Source organism: Balaenoptera musculus, chromosome 1, assembly GCF_009873245.2.
Source record: "Balaenoptera musculus isolate JJ_BM4_2016_0621 chromosome 1, mBalMus1.pri.v3, whole genome shotgun sequence".
Classification (NCBI taxonomy): domain Eukaryota; kingdom Metazoa; phylum Chordata; class Mammalia; order Artiodactyla; family Balaenopteridae; genus Balaenoptera; species Balaenoptera musculus.
In genome coordinates, this window is record NC_045785.1 from 39,906,864 (window position 1) to 39,932,946 (window position 26,083).

General features: G+C 34.9%; 1 protein-coding gene across 5 annotated transcripts in view; it reads right to left on the minus strand.

Annotated features, from left to right (window-relative positions):
* Positions 1-412: 412 nt before the first annotated feature.
* Positions 413-26,083, minus strand: part of SPATA6 (spermatogenesis associated 6) — a 144,365-nt gene continuing 118,694 nt past the window's right edge. For all 5 annotated transcript variants that reach the window (XM_036827258.1, XM_036827238.1, XM_036827268.1 and 2 more), the window contains 2 exons: positions 10,190-10,281; positions 413-662 (listed from right to left, as the gene is read on the minus strand). In XM_036827258.1, coding sequence (XP_036683153.1) covers positions 482-662; positions 10,190-10,281 — 273 coding nt within the window. In that variant the 3' untranslated portion in view covers positions 413-481. The remainder of the gene's footprint in view (positions 663-10,189; positions 10,282-26,083) is intronic.

The following is a 26,083-nucleotide window of genomic DNA, read 5'->3' on the forward strand; positions in this document are numbered from 1 at the left end:
TTAAAACAGGGTTTAAACTCCTGGGAAATTCATCTTTGTACAGTATATCTTTTTGCTCATGACCAAGAAAAGGGAGTTAATAATAATAATTAAATCTTAGACAAGATAACCGGTCAAGTAGGTGAAAAGAAAATTTCAAGGTGATTAAGGCAGAAGAACATTTCTAGAGAGAATCTGTGTTTGGATTTGTAGCTGGTGATATGAGAGAGATGTGACAGAACAGCCTTCTCAGAATCAGAATGGAGGTTGTGATTGTGTTGCAGAGCTTTGACTTTTAGAATATAGCATTCTTTACTGTGATTGGAAAAAGAAGGCTTGCCCATGATAATTTATCATTTGAAGTAATAAACTTATTCAAGTCTAACTACTGTACTCAATTAGAACCACCTGCTTAAAAGAAAAGGAATACAGATACTGATCACATCAAATGTTTTCATTGAGAAGTTGACAAGGACACTCATACAGGTTATCACCACTGGTCTCAGCAGCTTTCCTGTGTACGAGAAACAGAACTACCGGCCTTTTTGTATAAGTTCCTGTACATCTTGTCCATGCTGTTCTCAAAGATGGGTCGGTGGGATTTTCCTTTATAAGAGGCTGCCTTGTTGGACCAGTATTCGCCATCATCCAAATGGACAGTGCCACGTGGCTGCTGACATGAGCTATAAAAAAGGATATAAAAGATTAAAACAATGAGGAAACAAAATGAGAGGTAGTACTATATAAATCAAATATTTACTAAGTACTTTATAGGTGTGTGGTACTCTGGGCTTTGAGATATAAAATATGACAAGGCTTATGCCTTCAAAGAGTGACACTATTTGCATGCAACAATTACAAAACAATAAAATGAAAATGGTATGTGAGAGTTAAAAAGAAATTCTGAGAAGAGAGAGAGGTGTGGCAAGGTAAAAGCAGGGCACAGATGGTATGGTATGGCCAGTTATGAGAGTGCTTGGTCTCTAAAGTCAGGGAGACCTGGAACTGACTTCCAGCTCCGTCTTTGTAAGCTGTGGGAACCTGGGCGATTTATTCAATTGTCCAGGGTCTCAGCTTCCTTTACTGTATTTTTGCAGTATTGTTGTAAAAATCAAAGAGAATATATGTAAAGTGCATAGTACAGTGCTTACCTGGCACACAAAAGTTATTAAATATAAGGCATTGAACGACTAGGTACTTTATATATATTTATACATATTTATAAAAAATCTTACAACCCTCTGAAGTTGGTAACTGTGGAAACTGAGACTCAGTGAAGTCAAGTGACTTGCCTAAGATTATTCGGGTAGTAAGCGGCAGAATGGAAAAGGATACCATTTCTGTGGCTCTAATGTCCTTTCCACTGTGGCATGCTATTGTCCTCAAGGAGGAGTAGAAAATTAGACTGAATATGAATCACTTTTAGAAAACGGAAAACAAGGTGGAAGAGTCTGTATTTGAAGCGATAGAGAAATACTGTTATTTTGAGGGTGTTGAAGAAAAAAGAGAGAGAACAGATAGAAGCTATAAAATAGACCAGGACTTGGCTCGTTGTAATGGGAATAGAGAAGAAAAGGCAACTCTTTCTGAAGGCTTGATAGTGCTTTTTTTTATTTGCTAGAAATAAAACATTGACTTTTTAAAAGACTGAGTTTATTTTGTTTTTTAAACAAATAATGAACCCACCTTAATAAATTAAGTGCTTGTTATAGATAAGACCTCTCAGGCATGTTAGAGATTATGGAGTTTGTGACATATAAAACTGTATGTCCTTGCTATTAAATGTTACAAATATTGTCTTCATATATTTGGAATCTCACTCCACACAAAATAAACAATTTCCTCCCTGACTTATCAGTCCCATGATGTTACTTGTGAATTGTGAAACAGGAACTCTCGGAGCTGGATATCTGTAAAAAGAATTTGTTATTTCACCTGAAGTCAATCTACCACCTGAACTCAATAAAAGTGGTCACAGAAAAAGGCACAAAGTGGCTGTGTTATCATTCTTAGAGCTTGCCACAGTGTCGATGAGGATGTAAAGTAATGAGAACACTTACATACTTACTTTGTAAAACCGTTTGGCATGAGTCAGTAAGGTTAAATATGCAACTTCGACCCAACCACTTGGCTCCTAGGTACCCTGGCAAAATTCTTGCATATGTGTACCAGGAGACATGTACAAACATGTTCATAATCACACTCTTCATAATAGAGCTAAGAACTGCAAGCAACCTAAATATCCATCTACATTAGAACAAATAAATCAAGTTGTAGTGAATGCATACAACGGTATAGTATACAGCAGAGAAAATTAACGATCTATAGCTACATGCATCAATATAGATGAAACTGAAAAATCAACTGAGTGGAAAAAAAGGAAACACAATGCACAGTTATAATTACATTTATATAGAATAGTTTAAAACAAGGAAAATTAAATAATTTATTGCTTAAGGATAGATACATGTGTGGTGTAACTATAAAGAAAAAAAAGAGAAGGGTTATCAGAAAAGTCACAATAACAGTTATCTCTGTGGAAAAAGATGCAATTGGTTAGGGGCATAGGTGGCTTTACTGGTATAGGTTATGTTCTATTTCTTAAGCTGGATGATGAGTAAATGGATATTAATTTTATTGTTGTTATTTAGGACACACAAATCTTAAGTATATTCCTCTGTTACAGTTGATATATTTTATAATAATATTAAAAAATTCACTTCTGTGAATCATGACAATAGGTCTATTTCCTGATGGCTTTTCTAAAATGGGATTCTACTTCATACTTTCCAGCAACATTACTAGATCCTATCAAACTTTCTTTACACCTGGTACCAGCTCTTTCACACTGGAAAATTTTGAAAATAACAAACATGATTATCCTTACTTTTACCTTGTTCATTCAGCTTCAGAGAGGTAATTAACACAATTTCTAATAATGTTAGTATAATCTTTAAAATTTTTCAAAAGGCCTTAGCCGAGTCTCAAGGCTATTGCTTTCATATAGTTTCCACCTTTCTTTCATTAGCTTTGTTTAAGAAATAGTCTAGCCAACTGAATACAATTTCTTTCATACAATTTCTCACCAAGCCTAACTCCTGACTAAAACAGTCACTCAAAACAGTTTTTTGGACAATTTGAGTCAAGTGATAGAGAAATCACACACACAAATACATTAATAGAACTTCTTCTGTATGTACTTTGTACCTCTGCAAGTATATCTACCAGCCTAAGTCCCTACATTTGCCTCTGTTCCCTCATACTACTTCAGGAGTCCCACATGTTGTGTTTTGTTTGTTTAGCTGTATTTGGTTTATTTGTTGCTTTTTTCATTTTATGTCAAGTCATGCACTAATTAATATTTCACAAAACACAGATCTGTCCCTAATCTCCCTGTTGTCCACAGTCATCAACTTTACTGCATACTGATGGTCAGACGATAATATTCTTTTCTGAACTCTATATTTTCCTGGGCTAGTTCTACCACAATAAACCTAGTCAACAGAAATTTGAATTTTTATTAAGCTACTACCCAAATCTCAGAAAGGTAAGCAATAGTAGGGCTGCTAACTTTAAAAATCATTGTGTAGGTTTTTCTGAGATTGTAAATCAAATTCCTAATCCCTATCATAAATTATCATATGAATGAATAAATGAATAAATAAAATTCAGAAATCTTTTTAGGAGCAACTGTGAACCTGATAAGGATCTGTAAAAAAGAGCTAAAGTGGCCAAAACAGACATCCTAATGCTTTTAAAATCTTGCAAATTTTGACAGGAAGTTTATTTCTATTTAAAATTGCAAAATTTTCAATTTAGTAAACAGTACTGTAGTTCTCTGGAGAGAATTTGGGAATTGGCTCATCCTAGAAGTCTGAATTGCAAAATAGAGGTGTTTGCAAAACAGAGGTGTTTGCAGAACAGGTTCTAATACACATGGACAGGTGCAAACAACGAGTAGTAGAATCTTAAAAGCAACATTTACTTCTAGACATGGAAGTATTTGGCTATCTAACTAATAAACTGTTAACATATTGAGTCAGTTCTGATTTTCCATTATTGGGAATATTAATAAGTTTACAATGTGTAAGCAACACTTAAAAAGTCTTATTATAGTAATAGACTTTTAAAGACTACACTTCTGTATTTTACCATGAGTATCTCCAGCATTCATTCATTCAAAGCATTCAAAGTTCCTACTCTACAAAACACTGCATTAGTGCTATATAACATAAAATGGTTATCTTTAAAGCAGGGATAAAGTTGCTATTTTATTAAATGCAGTACATTTTTTGGCAATTTACTCTTGCTACTTGAATAGGGAGCCCTCTATTTAATAATGACAAAGCTATTAAGAAAAAAAAAGACAAAAAAGAACAGAGACCAGGATAATATCTGAGAACCGAGCACTTTCAAATCTTAAATGTTGCTAAGGTATAAATTATAAATTTATTTTTTAAGGCCTAGCATATATACAGAGAAGAGAAAGGTCTCAGGCAGCTTAACATGGAGTAGGATACTAGTATTTTGCTTACAGAAGGGTAAACTCACTTGAAACCCTGACAGTGTTTTCTATATCAGTATGAAATGAAGACCAGGTACATACTACTTTACACATAGTTTTCAGATAAAATATCTATAAGGTGATATACATGAAAACGAAGGTCAGAGGGTAAGATGGATATGCCACGCAAATAATATTAATTCTAATAAATAACTGGAAGGTCATGAGAATAAAAAAGTTGGCCATTTGCCATTTGTACTCAAATAACCAGAGTTGAAAGTGACGTTAAAAGATGATGATGCATATTCTATACTTTAAACTTGTGATCTAAGATTCAATATAAAGACATAATATGAGATGAATTCCTTCCCATAATACTCTATAAAGGTTCCTATCAAGCAAAACTTTGACAAAACATGTAGAATAGTATTGAGGATGTGATGTATGCTCTATAGACATTGAATGGATGGATGATGGATAGATTGATGGATGGATGGATGGATGGAATGTAGGAAGGAATATACTCAAAATCTTGGAGTTCAGAATAGATGATAGGGAGAGACTATACTATGGTCTAATAAAATCTGTAAAGCATTTTGTATCTTTAAATATACCACACAAAGATAAAATGTCATTAAAGACATCAAAATTTACTGATAAATTATAGCAGTAGTTCTCAAACTTTAATACACATCAGAGTCATCTGGAGGGCTTATTACAACTCGCATTACTGAGCCTCACCCCCAGAGTTACTAATTGAGGATGTCTGAGATGGGGCCCAAGAATTTGGATTTCTAACAAGTACCAGGGTCAAGCTGATGCTGCTGGTCTAGGAACTACACATTAGAAAGCACTAAATTAGTGGCTTTTCTATAAAATTTTAAAAGCTTTGGTGTTTGGTAATTGCAATCAGTGTTGCTTTTGTTGTGGTCATCCATGTACAATGCTTGGTGTCAGTCTATTTATGTCTTGTAAAAATAAAATACAGTGTGTGTGTGTGTGAATAAAAAAAAAAAAAAAAGTTCAAAAAAAAAAAAAGTTCAAAAAAAAAAAAAAAAAAAGCTTTGGGAAAAAAATTGCATGTTGCCATTCATCTTCTTCTATTATTTGCAGAAACTATACAGTAAACATTAATAGAAGTCTATTCAAATGAATATACTGAAGACTGGTTACTTATACGTTATTTACTTCCCTTCTCTGAGTAAGTATGTGCAGAAATGAGCCACTGACAACAAATAAGGTCTAACAGCTTTCATCATTATTAATTCCACTGTTGATTCCTTATCTAGAGATGTTATTAAATATCACAACCATAATATGTGATATTTAATAATAAAGAGTTTCAGCAAATGCAACTGATCATTATTAATAAAAGACTCAATTTTAATATTTGAACTGTTTTTTTTAAATTGAGCTCCTAGTACATGTCAGAGACGTTGATGGGCAGTCAAAAAACAAAGGTAAGCAAAACATTTGTGCCTCACACTTAACAGAAGGGGGCAAAACAGACATATAATGAAATGATCACTGTGAGATAAATATTGCTAATTGAAATTATATATGTGAGAGGAAGTGGCAGGATAAAGGAGAAAATGACTAACAGTCTGCTGAGGTCATAAAAGGTATCTCAGAAGAGGGAATAACTTGAATTTAGTCCTAAAGAATGAGTAGGCATTCACTAGATAAACAAGAAAACATTGGTTATTCCAGACATCATACTGTAACAGAACCAAGGCACAAATTAGTCTGAAATATCAGTAAAAACACCAGGTAACACAAAATCCAAAGAATTCAAATTAGATTTGAGCAACATTTTCTCACTTAAAACTGAAAGCTTCTTCTTAGTTATTCAAGAGACTTTAAGTCTATATATTATTTAGACTTTTTTTCTTTCATTTATTAGTACTAAAGACACCTTGGTAAATTCATCAAGTTAATCAGATAGTGAGCAATGGGCAGGAAATGAAAACTATAGTCAATCTGTGTTATTCAAAAATATATAGTCAAAGTTTAAATTACTCAGTTTGAGATTCTGTTATAAACAATTTCATAATTAAAGCATTTATATTGAGCATATTCCTACTGTTAATAACCTGCAAAACATGCACAATAGAAAACAGTTTATATCAATAGCTAGTTCCATAAAAGAACAACACAGCTAAAAATTTGGGGCAATAGTCATAAACGGCCAAGTCATGTTCTAAACATGAAATTAAAATTATTTTTATCTTCTCCTCTCTTTTTGTGGCCAACTCCCATCTACATGAAGCATCATCTCATGTCTGGTCTTTAGTTAGGACTAATGCTCAAATTGAATAATGATGCCAGAAGTGTACTACAATATAGAGAAATTTCAACATCCTGAAAACTGAAGAAATTTGAAAAATATATAGAAGGTACTAAAAGGAGAAAGAGCATCCCAGGGCCCTGGAAACTGGCAAGGCTACCATAGCAAATGTCTAAAATTTTCTGAAACATAGGCAATATGAAAGTTGAAAAGGACATCTTCATGGGTAGTAAATTCTTTCCCCAATCCAGCTCTCAAATCCCAAATTATTGGACGTAAAAGGTCACTTAATAACTCCTTGATAAGAGATTTCTTTCAAGTGAATTTCATTCCCAAAGGTGATGGAAGACACAGGACAGCTAGCATGGATAGGCTGATGCCGGGAAGATGAAATAACAAGCACTCTAATTTGCCATTCTGCTCTTCCCGCAGAAAACATGGAACATCTGCTGTACTCCATGGCCGATAGTCACAATGTATATCTAGATCATAAGATAAAGGATTGAGTCCTGGGCATAGTTTTTCCTGGTAAAAATATGAAAGAAAATCATTTCTATCTCTTCATGAATATTTTCTATTTGACTGTCATTATACTTCTCTTTAGTTCTTTAAACATAGCTGCTACATCCCCAGGGCTGCCTCAGGAGGTTTCTAGTAACTCATTTTTCATGTGTATGGATCACACTTTATGGTTTCTTTGTATGTCTCATAATTTTTTGTTGAAAACAACAATTTAGATAAAAATTGTAGCAACTCTGGGTTTTCACTCCTTACCAAGTTGTTTTTGATTATTTGTTTAGTGACTTGCCTGGACGTATGCTGTGAAGTCTGTTTCCCTTGCACTGTGTAGTTGCTGGTGTCTCTTCATTTTTTTTTCAATTATTGTTTCTATTTTTAAGCCTGGCCTTCTAGGGGTTGCCCCTGCGTCAACATAGCTTGATGACCAACGAATGATTGGTCAGAGTCAATAATCCTATAACGTTTCCATCTTTTGCCCGTGGACCTATGTGTGGCTTAGGGAATACATTCGAAGTTTATCTGGTTGATAAATCTGCCCTGGAATTTGCTTTCTGCCTTCATAAGGCCTCACGCTCAGCCATGGAGTAGTGGCTCCCTAACATGCTCTCTGGTCTCTCCTGAACATGTTTACAGCCTTACACATACACATAATGTTCTAGACTACCAGGGATACGTAGAACTTTATCAAGGACAACTGTGGCTATCTTGTCCTAGGATTTTTGTTGTCTGCCCCAGTAAGCAGTAAGTAAGACCTCAAGCCCTCCCTTATTGTTTGCCAGTGGGATCATTATTGTTTCCATTAATCCCCCCACACATGAAATTTCCTATGCTATGCGCCATATAAAGTCAGTCCCCTCTGGCAGCAGAGCTGCCTGTCTTTTGGCGTGACTGCCCCAGTAGAACTTCTGTGCTGAGGAGCTGGGGGTTGGGGGTTGGGGACTGAAGCTCCAGGCAAGATGCCACAGACTCCTACTGCTCTTATTGAGCTTCAGTAGATTTTCTTGATAAACGCTTCTCAATTTGTTATATTCCTTTGGTCAATTTCCAGAGTCCTTAAATTGTTGTTTTTGACAATTCTGTTCAATTTTGTTGCTTTTGGAGGAGAGGATTTGCTGAGCTCCTCACTCAGCCATTCCAGAGGTCCGTGCAGACTTCCTCTTGACCCCTGTGTCAATGGATGTCTGCAGAGGGGTAATTTTTAGCCAAGATCTCAAGTTCCCTCTTGATTTCTGCTGATAGAAGCCTTAAGGCAAGCAAGTGGGTGACTACTTTGAGGGTGGGGTCTCTCATCTTTGAGATGGAAAGTAGAATGGGGTGACTTCTTGGCCTACTATATAATATGACTTGGGGATAAAACTAAAATAATACCCTGATCAGTTCAGTAGCTTCTGGAGCTAATATCAAAGATACTCTTATAAAATGTCTTGAAGCACTGACCACTGTGTCCTATTGGTCCAAGTATGTCCTACTGGTCCCAGAGAAGCAGCAAGGAATATAAAGGAAACTCAGAAATGTGTAAGCAGAACTTTCCTGATGCTCTGCTTAACTCTCTCACTTGAGAGGTTCTAAAACAGTCTCAGGTGACCAAAAGCTTAGCCATTAACATCGCTTGGTCAACTGGAAAAAGAACCAATACTAAGGTTTATGGCAAACTTTAAATAGAAACCAGTGTTTTTCAAAATATGGTCCTTATATTACCTTCACTAGAATCATTCATGATATTTTTTAAAATGCAGACTTCTAGGTCACACCTCTGTATGTTAGGAACCAGAATCTATGGAGGTAGAAAGTAGAAATCTATATTTTTAAGAAGCATATTATACATACAAAAGTTTGAAAATCAGACCCTTTGCTTTATCAACCCTACTCACTTCTTATCCCAATTAGAATTAATTACGTGGATACAGAACCCAAAATTGGGATGCTAATCCATATAACACAAATCTAAGAATTAGAAGTTTAAGTAACAACAATAAAGGGTACAAATTCTTCCTCAAGGTATGCACTTTCTTGGCCCTTCCTTTTCCCATTTGGATTGCTTCTTCTTCAGACTCATTTAAAATACACTACTTTCCTTCATGAGAGACCCAGGTTTCCTCAAGGATGGGAAGCAGTAACTTTGGACAGGAGTTCACACTTATACTCTGTGTAAGGGACAAAAGGAAAAGTCCTCACATGTTCACGGAATGCCTAGCCTAGCTTACCAGGGCAAAGATCAGAGATTTCAGTCCAAAACACCAGTTAGCAATAAAACATATTCCATTATCTGGAGCTTTTTTCTTACACTTGTTTTTTAGGAAACTCAGGAAGGTGGAAGCCATATAGTAATCAGTGGTATAGCATCAAAGGCCTCAGAGAAACTTTAGTTATATAAACTCACAATTTACATTCAGTTTTTAATACCACACTTAATGGCAATTAACACAAAGTTTTCAAAAGCCTTCACGAGATTTGCTAGTATAATTTTGCAAAAATTGTATTATTACTAACATTTCTGAAATTTTAGGGTAGAAGAACTGAATTTCTCTTATGTTATTAAAAAAGGCTTACTCATGATCTAAATTATGAAACCTGCTGTTTCCTCATTTATTCAGGATGAGAATAAATACACTCTGAAATAAGTCCTGAATATGTGGATTTGCAAGGCAGCCAAATACACTAGAAATCTTAAGTAGGATGAAAGGCACCACCATTAATTGACTATATTTGTTTTCACTGAAAATTTTCAGTAAGGCAAACATTAAAATACTATAATAGGATTTTATATAGTTAAAATAAAATATAAATAAATAAATAAATATTGAGTCTAAATTTGCCACAAATCCTGCAGATTAAAAACCAGGTTATTTTTATACTAACTATGAGAAGATCTCTATACACTGCATTAATCAAGTTCATACCTATCCTCTGGGTCACTGTCATAGGCAGAGTCTCTGTATAAAAGACCTCTTTTCAGTTCCAGTTCATCTTCTTTCTCTGGGTCTCTCTCATCCTGAAAAATTTAAAGATTTCCATTAATTTACTTTATAATTAAAATGACACCCATGTTTCTGTGGTAATTGTTCTCCCCCTCCCCCAATGTAAGGAATTGAATTAAATGCTGGATTTCTTAGGAAAGAAACAAAAGGGTAAGTGAGAATTTACTATTCTGTTCAATAAAACTAATACAGTTTTATTATAGTATCACTAATACTGCTTATCAAAGACTAGACACACAGTAGATGTTTCTTGAACCAATGAATAAATAGGAATGGATACTGTGTCAAGATATGTAATAAGATGTGTAGTAAGTAATAGCTTACACATTGTTATGTGGACTCCTAAAAGATTATACCTGCACTCTGAAAAATAAGTATTTGGGAAAACTATGTAAATCTAAGCATTTTAACACATACCTATGACTTACAAAGGAAGTGATTTAGAATTATTACTCGTATACCAAAATGCAGTAACAAGCCACAAGAAGTAAAAATGAAAGGCAGGGTAGTTGGAATCAAAACACATGGCTCCTCCTCCTTCTATGGGCAGCCTGTTCTTTACTTCTGAGAGATCAACTCAAGGGCATAAGAAATAGAATTCTAAAGAGATAGCTTTGTAAACTATGTCATTCACATAAGGATGTTCTTACATATGGTAATTTTATATAATTTAGTATCAAATATCTTTCTCAACTACTAGCTAATACCCTTGTTCTGCAGCCAAACAGGAACAGAAATAAAGAGAACTGATGGTAAAAGGAACCAGTAAACCCAAACAGATTGCTGTAGGGATTAGTATTAATAAGGTGGTCATTCACTTTATGTAAGAAATCAGCTGAACAAAGATTATCAAGAAAAATGATTTTAAAAATTTGGTGATGGCATGAAATTAGGAAGAGAGCACTCAGTTAAAAAATGTAAGCAATAAATAATAGAGCAAGTTTAAAAATCACAGAAAATGTGAATATATATTTAGAATTATTATAACTTCTAGGTGAATTGAGCCCTTTTACCATTATGAAGAAACTCCATTTATTTCTATTAATGCTTTTTCCCTTAACATTTTTTTGGCCTGCTATTAATATAGCTACAATAACTTTCCTTTAGTCAGTGCTTGGATGATATATATTTGTACTTTTATTTTTAATGTTTCCTTATTATTATGTTTACATCTTTTTCTTAAATAGTATATAGATGGATGTTGCTTATTTTTGTCCAGTCTGATAAGCCAATGAAGTAGAGCATTTACTCTATTAATATCACAGAAAATGTAATCACCTGTAATGAGTACAAAAGACACTGCAAAGGAAAGTGTAAGAAATAAGACACTATGTTAATATGTTTTCAATCTTCAGAAATAGAATATATTGCAAGAAAAACTGAATGAAAGAGATGTAAATGACGTTGAATTTTGAAATTCTATCCTTGGAAGAAATATTAATTTCTAGATTATATGATAAGTGATATCAGACATAAACATAAATCAATATTCCTTGTTTAATTTTGTCAATACAGTTGAAAAAAATAATTTTCGACCAGGAGTAATAAAAAATGTAGACTAAATTTTAAAAGTTTATATATGAAAAAAATACAAAAGGGCCTTAAAAATCTGAACCTCAATTATTCATTGAATAATACCCCTATTTTTTTTTTTTTTTTTTTTTTTTTTAATTTATTTATGGCTGTGTTGGGTCTTCGTTTCTGTGCGAGGTCTTTCTCTAGTTGTGGCAAGCGGGGGCCACTCTTCATTGCGATGCGCGGGCCTCTCACTATCGCGGCCTCTCTTGTTGCGGAGCACAGGCTCCAGACGCGCAGGCTCAGTAATTGCGGCTCACGGGCCCAGTTGCTCCGCGGCATGTGGGATCTTCCCAGACCAGGGCACGAACCCGTGTCCCCTGCATCGGCAGGCAGATTCTCAACCACTGCGCCACCAGAGAAGCCCAATACCCCTATTTTGAGCTGGGTACTTACTATCCTAGACTCTGAGGATAGAAAGATGACTAAGACATGATTCCTGCACACATGTGGAATAAAGTTTGTCTATTCTGTGAATCTCTATGAGTAGAATGGATCAACAGGTAGAATTATTATGAGATCTAATAAAGGACAAAATGAGGAAGAACTTCCTAATTAATAGAGCATTCTAAAAACAGAATGACTGTCTTAAGAGGGAGTAAGATCACAATCACTAAAGCCATTCATATAGAGCACTAATATCTATCTAGAATCAAGGAGTTCAGGGAGGGAAATTCCGCCCCAAGAAACAAAAAGGACTATATGGACTTCATGGTTATTCTCTTCAAATTTTAAGACTATTTTGTGACATTTATATATATTCAAACACATACATATCTCTTATAAGCATCCTTGTATAAGCTTTTTTTTTAAAAGATCAAGTTATACAAAAGCAGAGAGGCAACAAACATCATACCTTATCATAAGCCATTAACTATGACTAAAACAAGTATTAGAAGAGATATATCATTCCCATTAGTGCCAGAAAAATATATTTCTGGAGCATAGGGAAGTGATTCCCCTCTTATTTCTCACCAACATTCCCATTTGCCCACATGTAAACACAGGAAAAGATGCATGACACCAATATTTGTTCAGTTCCTTCAAGGTATCTAGGACTGAGTTAGGTACTTCTTAAATGAATATCTTGTAAGCCTTCAATAACCTTGTGAAAAAGGCACTGCAACTTGGAAAAATTAACAACGTGCCCAAAGATACAAGTTATTAAGTGGCAGAGCTGGAACTTAAACCCAGATCTAACTTTATTTACATTATACTGCCTCCTGCAATGCAAATAAGCTGGACTATAAAATCAAAATCTCCATTCCAAACCATTAGATTATTCTCCAGTATGAAAATTAAGCTCAAACTCTTTCAGCTAATATCTATTCAGTTAGTTTTTTATGAGGGTATTCTGAAATAATTTAGCCCAGAAGAAACTTTTTCAGGATTTCCATGAAGAAACATTTTTCTTTCAGAGAAAGTCATTAATAAAATGACGTATTATTAAAAGAAGCTGTGGGCTCTCCTTCCCTGAAAGTGGCAGTAAGTTAAATGTTCTCTTAAGATTCCTGTCATCAACGATCACCATCTTATACATGTAACTGACATCATTCTTAGAACACCCCTGGAACAAAGAAATAAAAGATACCCATACATGCTTGCAAACTGAAAAATTTAGGACAAAAGTGATTCAATAGTCTATGATAAAGCAAGAACTAAAAGGTAGTCATCTCACTAATTAAATAGTACTTAATAAAACATACACCTGTCATTCTCAAATGAAATTCTCATATATAGTTAAAAAACCTATAAGATGTGCTTCATTGCTATCAAATTCAAAACTTTATAATGAAGTGTGTACAAGAACAAGAATTCCAATAGAATTTAACCACTAGTTCTAATTTGCATTATCACCCTGGACAATTAATGCTTCAGTTTCCTAAATCATAATGTAGAGAAAATTTAGAGTTGTTCAAAGTCACAAAGATAAGAAGTTGCAGAGCTGGTCTTGAACCAGGTTTTTCTAATTCTATAAACTGATTTATATTGTAAGTATAATAGAGGATAATAAAGTTTAAAGGGAAGACCACTTAAAGAACACTTAAATGCTAATTTTTACAAACTTCTGGAGGCAGAGTGTGGAAAAGCATGTGTGATGGTTAATTTTATGTGTCAGCTTGGCTTAGCCATGGTACCCAGACATTTGGTTAAACGTTATAATGGATAGTTCTGTGGCGCTTTTATGGATGAGATTAACATTTAGTGACTGGATTCTGAATAAAGCAGATTGCCTTCCATAATGTGGGTGGGCCTCATCTAGTCAGTTGAAGGCCTTAATAGAACAAAGACTGATCTCTCCCCAGGAAGAAGGAATTCTGCCAGCAGACTGCCTTTTTTTTTTTTTTTTAACTTTTTATTTTATATTGGAGTATAGTTGACTAACAATGTTGTGATAGTTTCAGGTGTAGAGCAAAGTGATTCAGTTATACATATACATGTATCTATTCTTTTTCAAATTCTTTTCGTGTTTAGGTTTTACATAATATTGAGCAGAGTTCCCTGTGCTATACAGTAGGTCCTTGTTGGTTATCCATTTTAAATATAGCAGTGTGTACATGTCAATCCCCAACTCCCCAAACTATCCCTTCCCCCCACTCTTCCCCCCTGGTAACTATAAGTTTGTTCTCTAAGTCTGTGTTCGTTTTCAGTTTCTGTTTGTAAATGTTCATTTGAATCATTTCTTTTTAGATCTCACATATAAGGGACATTATACTATATTTCTCTTTCTCTGTCTGACCTACCTCACTCAGTATGACAATCTCTAGGTCCATCCATGTTGCTGCAAATGGCATTATTTCATTCTTTTTAATGGCTGAGTAATATTCCATTGTACATATGTACCACCTCTTCTTTATCCATTCCTTTGTCGATTGCATTTAGGTTGCTTCCATGTCCTGTCTATTGTAAACAGTGCTGCAATGAACACTGGGGTGCATGTATTGTTTTGGACCATGTTTTTCTCCAGATGTATGCCCAGGAGTGGGACTGCAAGATAATATGGTAGCTCAATTTTTAGTTTTTTAAGGAATCTCCATACTGTTCTCCATAGTGGCTGTACCAATTTACATTCCAACCAACAGTGTAGGAGGGTTCCCTTCTCTCCACACACTCTCCAGCATTTATTGTTCATGGATTTTTTGATGATAGCCACTTCGACTGGTGTGAAGTGATATCTCATTGTAGTTTTGATTTGTGTTTCTCTAATAATTAGGCATGTTGAACATCTTTTCATGTGCCTCTTGGTTATCTGTATGTCTTCTTTGGAGAAATGTCTATTTAGGTCTTCTGCCCATTTTTTGATTTGGTTGTTTGTTTTGAAGATATTAAGCTGTATGAGCTGTTTGTAAATTTTGGAGACTAATCCCTTGTTGGTCACTTCATTTGCAAATATTTTCTCCTAATCTGTGGGTTGTCTTTTCATTTTGTTTATGATTTCCCTTGCTGTGCAAAAGCTTTTGAGTTTAATTAGGTCCAATTTGTTTTATTTTGTTTTTATTTCCATTACTCTGGGAGACAGATCAAAAAAGATACTGCTGCAATTTATGTCAGAGAGTATTCTGCCTATGTTTTCCTCTCTTGACACTTTTATTCAACATAGTTTTGGAAGTCCTAGCTATGGCAAACAGAGAAGAAAAAGGAAAAAAAGGAATCCAAATTGGAAAAGAAGAAGTTGAACTGTCACTGGAGACGGTATGATACTATACATAGAAAATCCTAAAGACACTACCAGAAAACTACTAGAGCTCATCAGTGAATTTGGTAAAGTTGCAGGTTATAAAATTAATACACAGAAATCTGTTGCATTTCTATACACTAGCAATGAAAGATCAGAAAGAGAAATTTAAGAAACAATCCCATTTACCATCGCATCAAAAATAATAAAATACCTAGGAATACACCTACCTAAGGAGACAAAAGACCTGTATTCCAAAAACTATAAGACACTGATGAAAGAAATCGAAGACAACACAAACAGATGGAAAGATATACCATGTTCTTGGATTGGAAGAATCAATATTGTCAAAATGACTATAATACCCAAGGCAACCTACAGATTCAATGCAATCCCTATCAAATTACCAATGGCATTTTTCACAGAACTAGAACAAAAAATCTTAAAAATGTGTATGGAGACATAAAAGACCCCGAATAGCCAAAGCAATCTTGAGAAAGAAAAACGGAGCTAGAAGAATCAGGCTCCCTGACTTCAGACTATACTACAAAGCTATAGTCATCAAAATACTATGGTACTGGCACAAAAATAGAAATATAGATCAATGGAACAGGATAGAAAGCCCATAAATAAACCCACGCACCTATGGTTAATTAATCTACAACAAAGGAGGCAAGACTATACATGGTGGAAAGACAGTCTCTTCAACAAATGGTGCTGGGAAAACTGGACAGCTACATGTAAAAAAATGAAATTAGAACATTCTTTAATACCATACACAAAAATAAGCTCAAAATGGATTAAAGACCTAAATGTGAGACTGGACACTGTAAAACGCTTAGCAGACTGCCTTTGGATTTGAACTACAACTCTCTCCTGAGTAACCAGCCTGCATATCAGATTTTGGACTCACTAAGCCTCTGCAATCACATAAGCCAGTTCTTTAAAATTTCTTTCTCTCTGTCTCTGTTATACACATGCACACACACACACACACACACATCCTGTTTCTTCTGTTTCTCTGGAGAACTCTAATACAGCATGAGAATGAGAAACTCCTGCCACATATTAGTTAGAGCCTTCAGTACCTCACTTTCACCAATGGATAGAACAATCAGAAGATCAACAAATAAACAGAAGACTTGAACAACACTATAAACCAATGAGACCTAACAGGCACCTACTGAACACTCTATCAGACAACAGCAGAATATACATTCTTCTCAAGTACACATGGGAAACTCTCCAGAAGAGACCATATTATGTTAGATCATAAAATGAGGCTCAATAAATTTAAAAGGACTAAAATCATACAAAGGTGTTTCCTGGCCACAGTAAAATGAAATTAGCAAATTAAATCCATTATTGAAAACTGTCAAAGATGGGCTTATTTAAAACATTTAAGAAATAAATAATCTTACACAAACTCTTACAGAGAATAATTGGGAATATTTTCCAACTCATTTGTATGAGGCCAGCCAAAACCTGAGAAGGACATCACAAGATAGGAAACTTACATACCAATCACTATCATTAACTTAGATGTAAAAATCCTAGGAAAAATATTAGCAAATTGAAACCAGTGATATATTTTTAAAAAATTATGACCAAGAATTTTGTTCCAAGTATGCAAGTATGGTTTAACATTTGAAAATTAAGTAATTTACCACATTAAAATAAGGAGAAAAAGCATATAATCACCTCAATAGATGCAATGTGATAAAACTCATACATTTATAATTTTTTAAAAATGCTTAGAAGATAAGGAATATAAGAAACTTCTGTAATCAGGAAAAGAATGCCCACAAAAAATCTACAGAAATCATCATACTTAATGTTGAATTATAAAAAGCTTTCTTCTTTGGATGGCAAACAAGACAAGATGTCCTTTCTATAACCACTTCTATTGGATATTGGAAACCCTGGATAGTGTAATAAGGCAAAATAAATTAATAAATAAAAGGCATAAAGATTAAAGAGGAAGAAATAAAAATGTCATTATTTACAGATGTTATGATTACATATGTAAATACCCCAAAATTAACATTAATATGTGAATATAAGGAGGTCACTGAATACAAGGTCACTATACAAAAATCTATTCTAAGAAGTCATCATACCAAGAACAAACAGACGACAGAATTTTAAAAGATACAATTTATAATAGCATAACAAATATCAAACATCTAGGATTAAATCTACCGAAATACATGCAAGCTTTCTAAAATAAAAACTGTGACATAATTGGAAGAAATTAAAGATCTAAATTAATTTTAAAAGTCACCATTTTTATGGATTGAAAGACTCAATGCTGGTAAGATATCAGTTCTCCCCTAATCAAAGCACAGATTTAATGTAATCCCAATCAAAATCCTAGCAGGGTTTTTAAAACTGAAAAGTTGACTCTGGAATGCAGATAAAAATACAAAGAACCAAGAATAATCACAGCAATCTGCAAGCAAGAATAAAGTTGAAGGACTTATGCCATGGTATAAGAAGAGTTATTATAAACCTACAGCAATTGAGAAAGTATGGTATTAATACAAAATTAGACAATTAAACCAATGAAATAGAAGAAAATTCAGAAACAGACTCATGTATCTAAACTCCCAATCGAACAGAACAGAATCCAGGACTATCTCCATGTAAATACAGTGAGGAAAAGAACGGCTGTTTGGAGAAAGATGCTGGATCTTAATCATATGGGGATAAAATGAATCTTGATCCAAATCTCACATTATATATACAAATCAAATCCACATGCATTGTCGATTTAATGCGAAAGGCAACACGATTAAAGATTTTTTTGAGAATATTTTTAGAACCATGGTTAGCCAAAGTTTTCTTACATGGGGTAAAGAAAGTGCTAACCAAAGTACTAACCAAAAGAACCAAAGTAACCAAAGAACCAAAGTAACCAAAAGTAACTGAGTTACATTAAATTAAGAACTTGTATTCACAAAAGGACTCTTGTTAAAAAAACAAATATGCAAGTCACAGTTTGAAATATATTCATAATATAAAACATGCCCATCAGAAAATGCCCAGGAATGAAAATAAAAGACCTTAAGAGACATATGGCACACAGAGACCAAGTCTAATGTGTGCTTTTTGAGAAGCACTATAAATGTCAAACTGAATAAATACAAAGAAAACCACACCTAAGTGTATAATATTTAACTGCTGAAAATATATGACAAAGAAAAAAAAATCTTTTAACAATTGCCAGAGAAGGGTATTCCAGGAAGATGTTAGTGGCATTGTGGTGGGCAGAATAATGGTTCTCAATGGTGTCCATGCCTTAATTCCCAGAACAGTGAATATGTTACCTCACGTGGCAGCAGGGGATTTTGCAGATTTGATTAAGGTTAAGGATATTGATAAGAGGAGACTACCTTGGATTATTTGGGTGGGCCCAATCTAATCAAATGAGTTCTTTAAGGCAGAGAAACCTTTTGTGGCTGTGGTTAGACAGAGGGAGATGTGACTAAGAATAAGAGTTAGGGAGATGCAATGTTGCTGGCTTTGCAAATGGAGGAAAGTGGCCACAAGCCAAGAAATGTGGGCGGTTGCCAGAAGCTGGAAAAAGCAAGGAAATGGATCCGCCCCTGGAAACACTAAGTAGAAAACAGACACCTTGATTTTAGCCCAGTGAGACACAGGTTGAAACTCAGGTCTACTGAAATGTAAGATAATTAATTTGAGTCACCAAATTTATGGTAATTTGTTATGGCAGCAATAACAAACAAACACATAGAGGTACAAATCTCCTCATAAAACATACAGAAATTTTTTTTAGGTTAGGTGAAATAATTCATGGCAGACCAATGCTCTTGCTAAAAACTAGAAAAGCCAGAAAAAAATAAAAAGTTTATATTGTTTATGTTATTAGAAAGGTGCAGACAAGTGGGCTAATGATATGTACTTTTGTTTTTCCTCAACGCATTTGTACATTCTGAGCGTGGACAAGAGGCTGAGAACCAGGGCTTGGATTAGGACAAGGGTCACTGCTGTGATACAGAGAAACTAACAAAGCTTTTGATGGTTGTAGGAGAGTGGGGTGATGAAACTAGAGTTTTATGAGGCCTTAGATATACAACCAGTCTCTCAATCATGACATTTATTGATTTATGAAGCTGCGTGGGACTAACTCAAAAGTATCTGAAAAGTAGTGCAGATATTAGCATTATGGTGCTTAAGAAATAAAGATCTGCCAGGGCAAGAGGCCTTGAAAACACAAGAAGCAAAAACCCTAGAAGTAATATTGACACTTAAGGAACTGTATTTTTAAACTGAAGACTCTTAACAATCTGGACTAGCTAAGCTAAAAAACTTGGTCTTGGCTCAGGCAAAGCTTATTTCTGGGGACAGAGCACCCAGCAGAATTTTTTTGTGGATCACACTAGGCTAGAGAGGTAAAACTGAAGACTAGAAGAGCCTCAAACACATAAAAAGTCCTTATCAAGATATCTGCTAAATTTTGAAGGTGTGCCAGGTTGGGGCCAAAAAGTTAATCCAAAAATGACTGAAAAGCAAAAGAACTATCTCACATAATCAGATGGTACTTAAAAGACAAACATCCATCAGGAAGAAAGACTTTGATAACACAGCAGGTGAGAGTTGAAAGCCCTGGAAAGTAGCGAATTGACAGTTGACCATTTGCAATCACATTTTCCCTGAGGACACCTATTTCTGAGAATAGCTGGAACTAGCCATAAAGCTGGTGCTGGTGGACAGAGAAACCAGCAGACATCTTGGTGACTACGCAGAACTGGTGTCACAAAAACAGAGACTAGAGGGGACTCAAATACATTAATAATTTCTGAAGCTCCCTGCTGTAGAAATGTAAGGAACTAAGCCTAAAACCTCTGACAAGCAGGATGGAAACTATCTCAGTTTCTTGGTACTGAGAAGACAAAGACATGAAAGGCTCTAAATTGCAAACACTGGAGACTCATGCCTAAAAAAGAAGGCTGAACTGAGATTCAGAAAAAGTTTGATTAAAGGTAAACTGAGATTTACCAAAACATCAACATAGCCTCAACCCAATTCAGTCTCTTTTAAATCAAGGTTATCAGTCTATGATGCTACCTGGCTAGTAGAGGAAAGAGGGAACCATTTCATCACCTGGAAAAATCTGAACTTGTTTTAAACATAATATCTAAAATTAATTATAAAATAAGTGGTACATAAAGAGTCAGAACAACGTGACTAGTAAGCAAAAGTAAAAAGACAAAGGAAGCAGATCACAAATTTAATCCAGGTATTGGAGTCAGGAAACAAGCACTTTAAAATAATTATGATCAACATGTTTAAGAAAACAAATGAAAATTTGGACAAAATAGAAATAAAGATTAAGGAGTTCAATAAATTGGCATCTATAAAAATATATCAGAGCCATTTTATATCTAAAAATTAAGTAGCTGAAATAAAAAAAACTTAATAGATGGGTGAACAGCATATTGGAAACAGCAGAAGACAACATCAGTGAACTAGAAGATAGATTCACAGGAAACATTCACAATAAAAGACAAAACAGAATGATAAATACAGAAAGGAATGCAAAACACATGTGAGAGACAATCAAAAGGTATAACAGATGTAACCGGACACACAAAAAGTAAGGAATAAAGGAGCAGTCATACAACATATATGAAGAGATAACAGGCTAGAATTTCCCAAACTAATTTATGTCAGGAATTTATGTATTCAAAAAGCTCTGAGCATCCTGAGCAGAGTTAATACATAAAACCAAATTTTTGAAAACAAAGGCAAGAGAAAATATTAAAAGAAGCCAGAGATAAAGGATATTACCTTCAATGTAGCAGGGGTGAGACTGACAACTGACTTCTCAAGGAAATGATAAAGCCATAAGATAACAGAATGACATTTTTAAAGCACAGGAAGAAAAACATCTGCCAACAATCTTTCACAGATTTAGTAGATATGTAAATAAATAATTAATAAATAATAAGTACATGGAAATAAGCAAATTTTCCAACAGTAGGCCTGCATCAAAAACACTAAAGAGAATTCTTCAGGCAAATGGGAAATGATCCAAATTAAAAAAAGAATCCAAAAATAAAGAGCAACAAAAAAGATGAGTATGTAGATCAATATAAATATTACTATAAAAAACAATATAGAGACAAATATAAATGAACATTACTGTATATCAATACTACCAATGCATTGTGGGATCTAAAATGCATGGCAACAATAACTTTAAAGGGGAAAGTGATGTAAATGGGGTGTAAGTGTTCTAAAATTCTAGCATTATCAGGAAACTGGAAAAATAAAAAACTTAGACTATAATAAAGGATAGATGTATTTTATAGTACAACTATTAAAATAATAATAAGCAAATATATACCCTAAAATTAAAGAGAAAAAAGGGAATAAAAAATCTGCTTGTTAAAGGAGGCACGAAGGAGATAAAAGCCCAACAATATCAGTAAATTAAATGATGACACCAAATAAAGCAGGGGAAAACTGAATAATAAAAAACCCAACTATATAAGACACATACCTTAAATGTAAGGACAGAGAAAGGGTGAAAGTAAAAGGATGAAAAATACAAAGCAACATTAACAAAAAGAAACTTGGTTGGCTATAATAAGTCAGATAAACTCTATTTGAAGGCAAAAGCTTTCCTAGAGATAAAGACATTTTACAACAATGAATAGGTCTATCAGTCAGAGCAAAAACACACTCTAAACCTGTATGCACCCAATAATAGTTTTAGAATATGCAAAACAAAACCATGAAACATTATCAATTCATACCCTCAGGAATAGCTATAATGACAACAAACAAACAAACAAAAAAACCTAGAAAGTACAGTGAATTAGCAAGGATATGTAGAAATTAGAACTCTCAATCACTGATACTGGAACACTTTGAAAATCTCTTTGTCAGTGTCTTCTAGAGAAGAATATGCACATTCCTTATGATTTAGCAATTCCATTTCAGGTATATAATGAACAGGAATATGTACACATATGTTCATCAAAGAACATATACAATAATGTTGATAACAGCACTGTTAGTATTAGCCCCAAATAAAAAGTAGAATAAATTGATAAATTATGGTATTCTTATTACAATACTATTAAAACAGGGGCTGACAAACTATCTTGTGAAGGGCCAGATAGTATATATGTTTTGTATGTTATGTGGTCTCTATCACAATTACTCAACTCTGCTGTTGTAGCTTAAGAACAGCCATAGGTAACATATAAATAAATGAGCCTACCAATGTTCCAATAAAATTTTAAATGAAATTTAAACTTTGAAATTTGCCTATAGGCCATAGTTTGCTGACTCCTGCTATATAGCAATAAAAATGAAGTATATGCATGTCACAAACATAATGATCAACCAAAGAAACCAGATCCAAAAGAAAAAATACTGTGTGATTCCATTTACGAAATGTTCAAAACCACACAAAACTAATCTATATGTGGTTGGATATTAGAACAGTGGGGCACATAATGACTGAAACAAGGCACCAGAGGCACTTCTGGGGTGTTAGTAATGTCGTGTCTCTGACTCAGATGCTGTTCACACATGGGTTCACTTTGTGAGAACCTATGCTGTAGAATTTAGGATTAAAGTATGTTATACTGAAATTTTTAAAAAGTTAAGGACCTAGAATATAGTACTTTAAAAAAATCCATGGAAAACATCTGCAACAAAATGAAGTGACAAGATATTCACATGAACCCCAAAATATGAGATGAGAACAAACCACAGTTGTTAAAAGAGACATTTTGGTAACATTATCTCTGGAGGAGAAATCAGAGGAAAGCATTGAGGCATCTGATAAATCAGGTAACTTCAAAATAACAAAAGAGAGTTTCACTCAAAAGCTCAGAAGTGGGGAAAAAAACCCTCAGTAGGCCAATTTAAGAAGAGCAACGGGAAGAAGTTTTCCTACTTCCATAGTGATGAGTATGAAGGGTTTACAGGAAATTCTGAAGGAGCTAGAGCAGTCTGGGACCCATTAACTCTCAAAACTAACATGCCAAACTCACCTTTCAAGATAAAACTTTACACTGAATAAAAACATCTGAGAAAAGAATCCAAATTGATCAGGGAAACAAAATTAAAAGAAGAAAAATTTTATATAAAAGTTGGGAAGAAAAAGCAAGCCAGGAAATCTCTAAGTTGCCATATTTAGGAACAAATGACAAAAACAGAAGAAAAGAGCTCTCAAGCTACAAAGTTAGAAAAGTAAATCTAAATCATATGTCCCTTCTAAAAGTTCAGGAAAAAAAAAATTCACACACACACAAATCATCATATGTGGGTAAACTTCATAAAAAGTTTTAGGAGGGGAAAAAAAGACAAAAAATCTTCATTATGAAAACTAGAAAAGAGATCATTTATTTTATTTCTCAAATATGGACGGTGTCACAGAGAAAACAAACAGATGAAGCAATTTCTCTTTTTAGAAGTATTCTAGAAAATAAAGAATGGATGTCAAAGCTGTAATAGTACCAGTTTTGTAAGTCCTATGCAATGCATCTTGGAATTGGAATTGCTATGAAGAGACAGAGAGACATAGAGATAGAAATAGAGATACAGAGAGAGAGAGAATATGAATGAATATGAATGGATCAGGCATTATATGGTCAATGATGAAAGACACAGCATGACTCTTGAAAATAAAAACTGAATCTGATTAAGCTTCTAGATACCCTGACCAATTTAAAGGTAATACTGAAGACAAAAGAACATGTTTAACAACACCAAGGGAATGATATCAGCAAAATCTTATGGGAAATTCAACAGGACAAATGATACAGTTCTTTCAATAAATAAAATATGCCAGAGAAAAATACAGTGCAGAACAAAAGAGAAATAGAGAAGGAGCCTATGGACTAACAGAAAATTAAAAGATACATTAAAAGAGGAACCAAGATGGTGGAGTAGAAGGACGTGCTCTCACTCCCTCTTGTGAGAACACCAGAATCACAACTAGCTGCTGGACAATCATCGACAGGAAGACACTGGAACTCACCAAAAAAGATACCCCACATCCAAAGACAAAGGAGAAGCTAAAATGAGATGGTAGGAGGGGCGCAATCACAGTAAAATCAAATCCCATAACTGCTGGGTGGGTGACTCACAGACTGGAGAACACTTACACCACAGAAGTCCACCCACTGGAGTGAAGGTTCTGAGCCACATGTCAGGCTTCCCAACCAGGGGGTCAGGCAACGGGAGGAGGAATTCCTAGAGAATCAGACTTTGAAGCCTGATGGGATTTGATTGCAGGACTTCGACAGGACTGGGGGAAACAGAGACTCTACTCTTGGAGGGCACACACAAAGTAGTGTGTGCATCGGGACCCAGGGGAAGGAGCAGTGACCCCAGGGGAGACTGAACCAGACCTACCTGCTAGTGTTGGAGGGTCTCCTGCAGAGATGGGGGGTGGCTGTGGCTCACCGTGGGGACAAGGACACTGGCAGCAGGAGTTCTGGGAAATATTCCTTGGCGTGTGCTCTCCCAGAGTCTGTCATTAGCCCCACCAAAGAGCCCAGGTAGGCTCCAGTGTTGGGTTGCCTCAGGCCAAACAACCAACAGGGAGGGAACCCAGCCCCACCCATCAACAGTCAAGCGGATTAAAGTTATACTGAGCTCTGCCTACCAGAGCAACAGTCAGCTCTGCCCACCACCAGTCCCTCCCATCAGGAAACTTACACAAGGCTCTTAGATAGCCTCATCCACCAGAGGGCAGACAGCAGAAGCAAGAACTACAATCCTGCAGCCTGTGGAACAAAAACCACATTCACAGAAAGATAGACAAGATGAAAAGGCAGAGGGCTATGTACGAGACGAAGGAAAGAGATAAAACCACAGAAAAACAACTTAATGAAGTGGAGATAGGCAACCTTCCAGAAAAAGAATTCAGAATAATGATAGTGAAGATGATCCAGGACCTTGGAAAAAGAATGGAGGCAAAGATGGAGAAGATGCAAGAAATGTTTAACAAAGACCTAGAAGAATTAAAGAACAAACAAACAGAGATGAACAATACAATAACTGAAATGAAAACTACACTAGAAGGAATCAATAGCAGAATAACTGAGGCAGAAGAATGGATAAGCGACCTGGAAGACAGAATGGTGGAATTCACTGCTGTGGATCAGAATAAAGAAAAAAGAATGAAAAGAAATGAAGACAGCCTAAGAGACCACTGGGACAACATTAAACGCAACAACATCCACATTATAGGGGTCCCAGAAGGTGAAGAGAGAGAGAAAGGACCTGAGAAAATATTTGAAGAGATTATAGTCGAAAACTTCCCTAACATGGGAAAGGAAATAGCCACCCAAATCCAGTAAGGGCATCGAGTCCCATACAGAATAAACTGAAGGAGAAACACGCCGAGACACATAGTAATCAAATTGGCAAAAATTAAAGACAAAGAAAAATTATTGAAAGCAGCAAGGGAAAAACAACAAATAACATACAAGGGACTCCCATAAGGTTAACAGCTGATTTCTCAGCAGAAACTCTACAAGCCAGAAGGGAGTGGCATGATATACTTAAAGTGA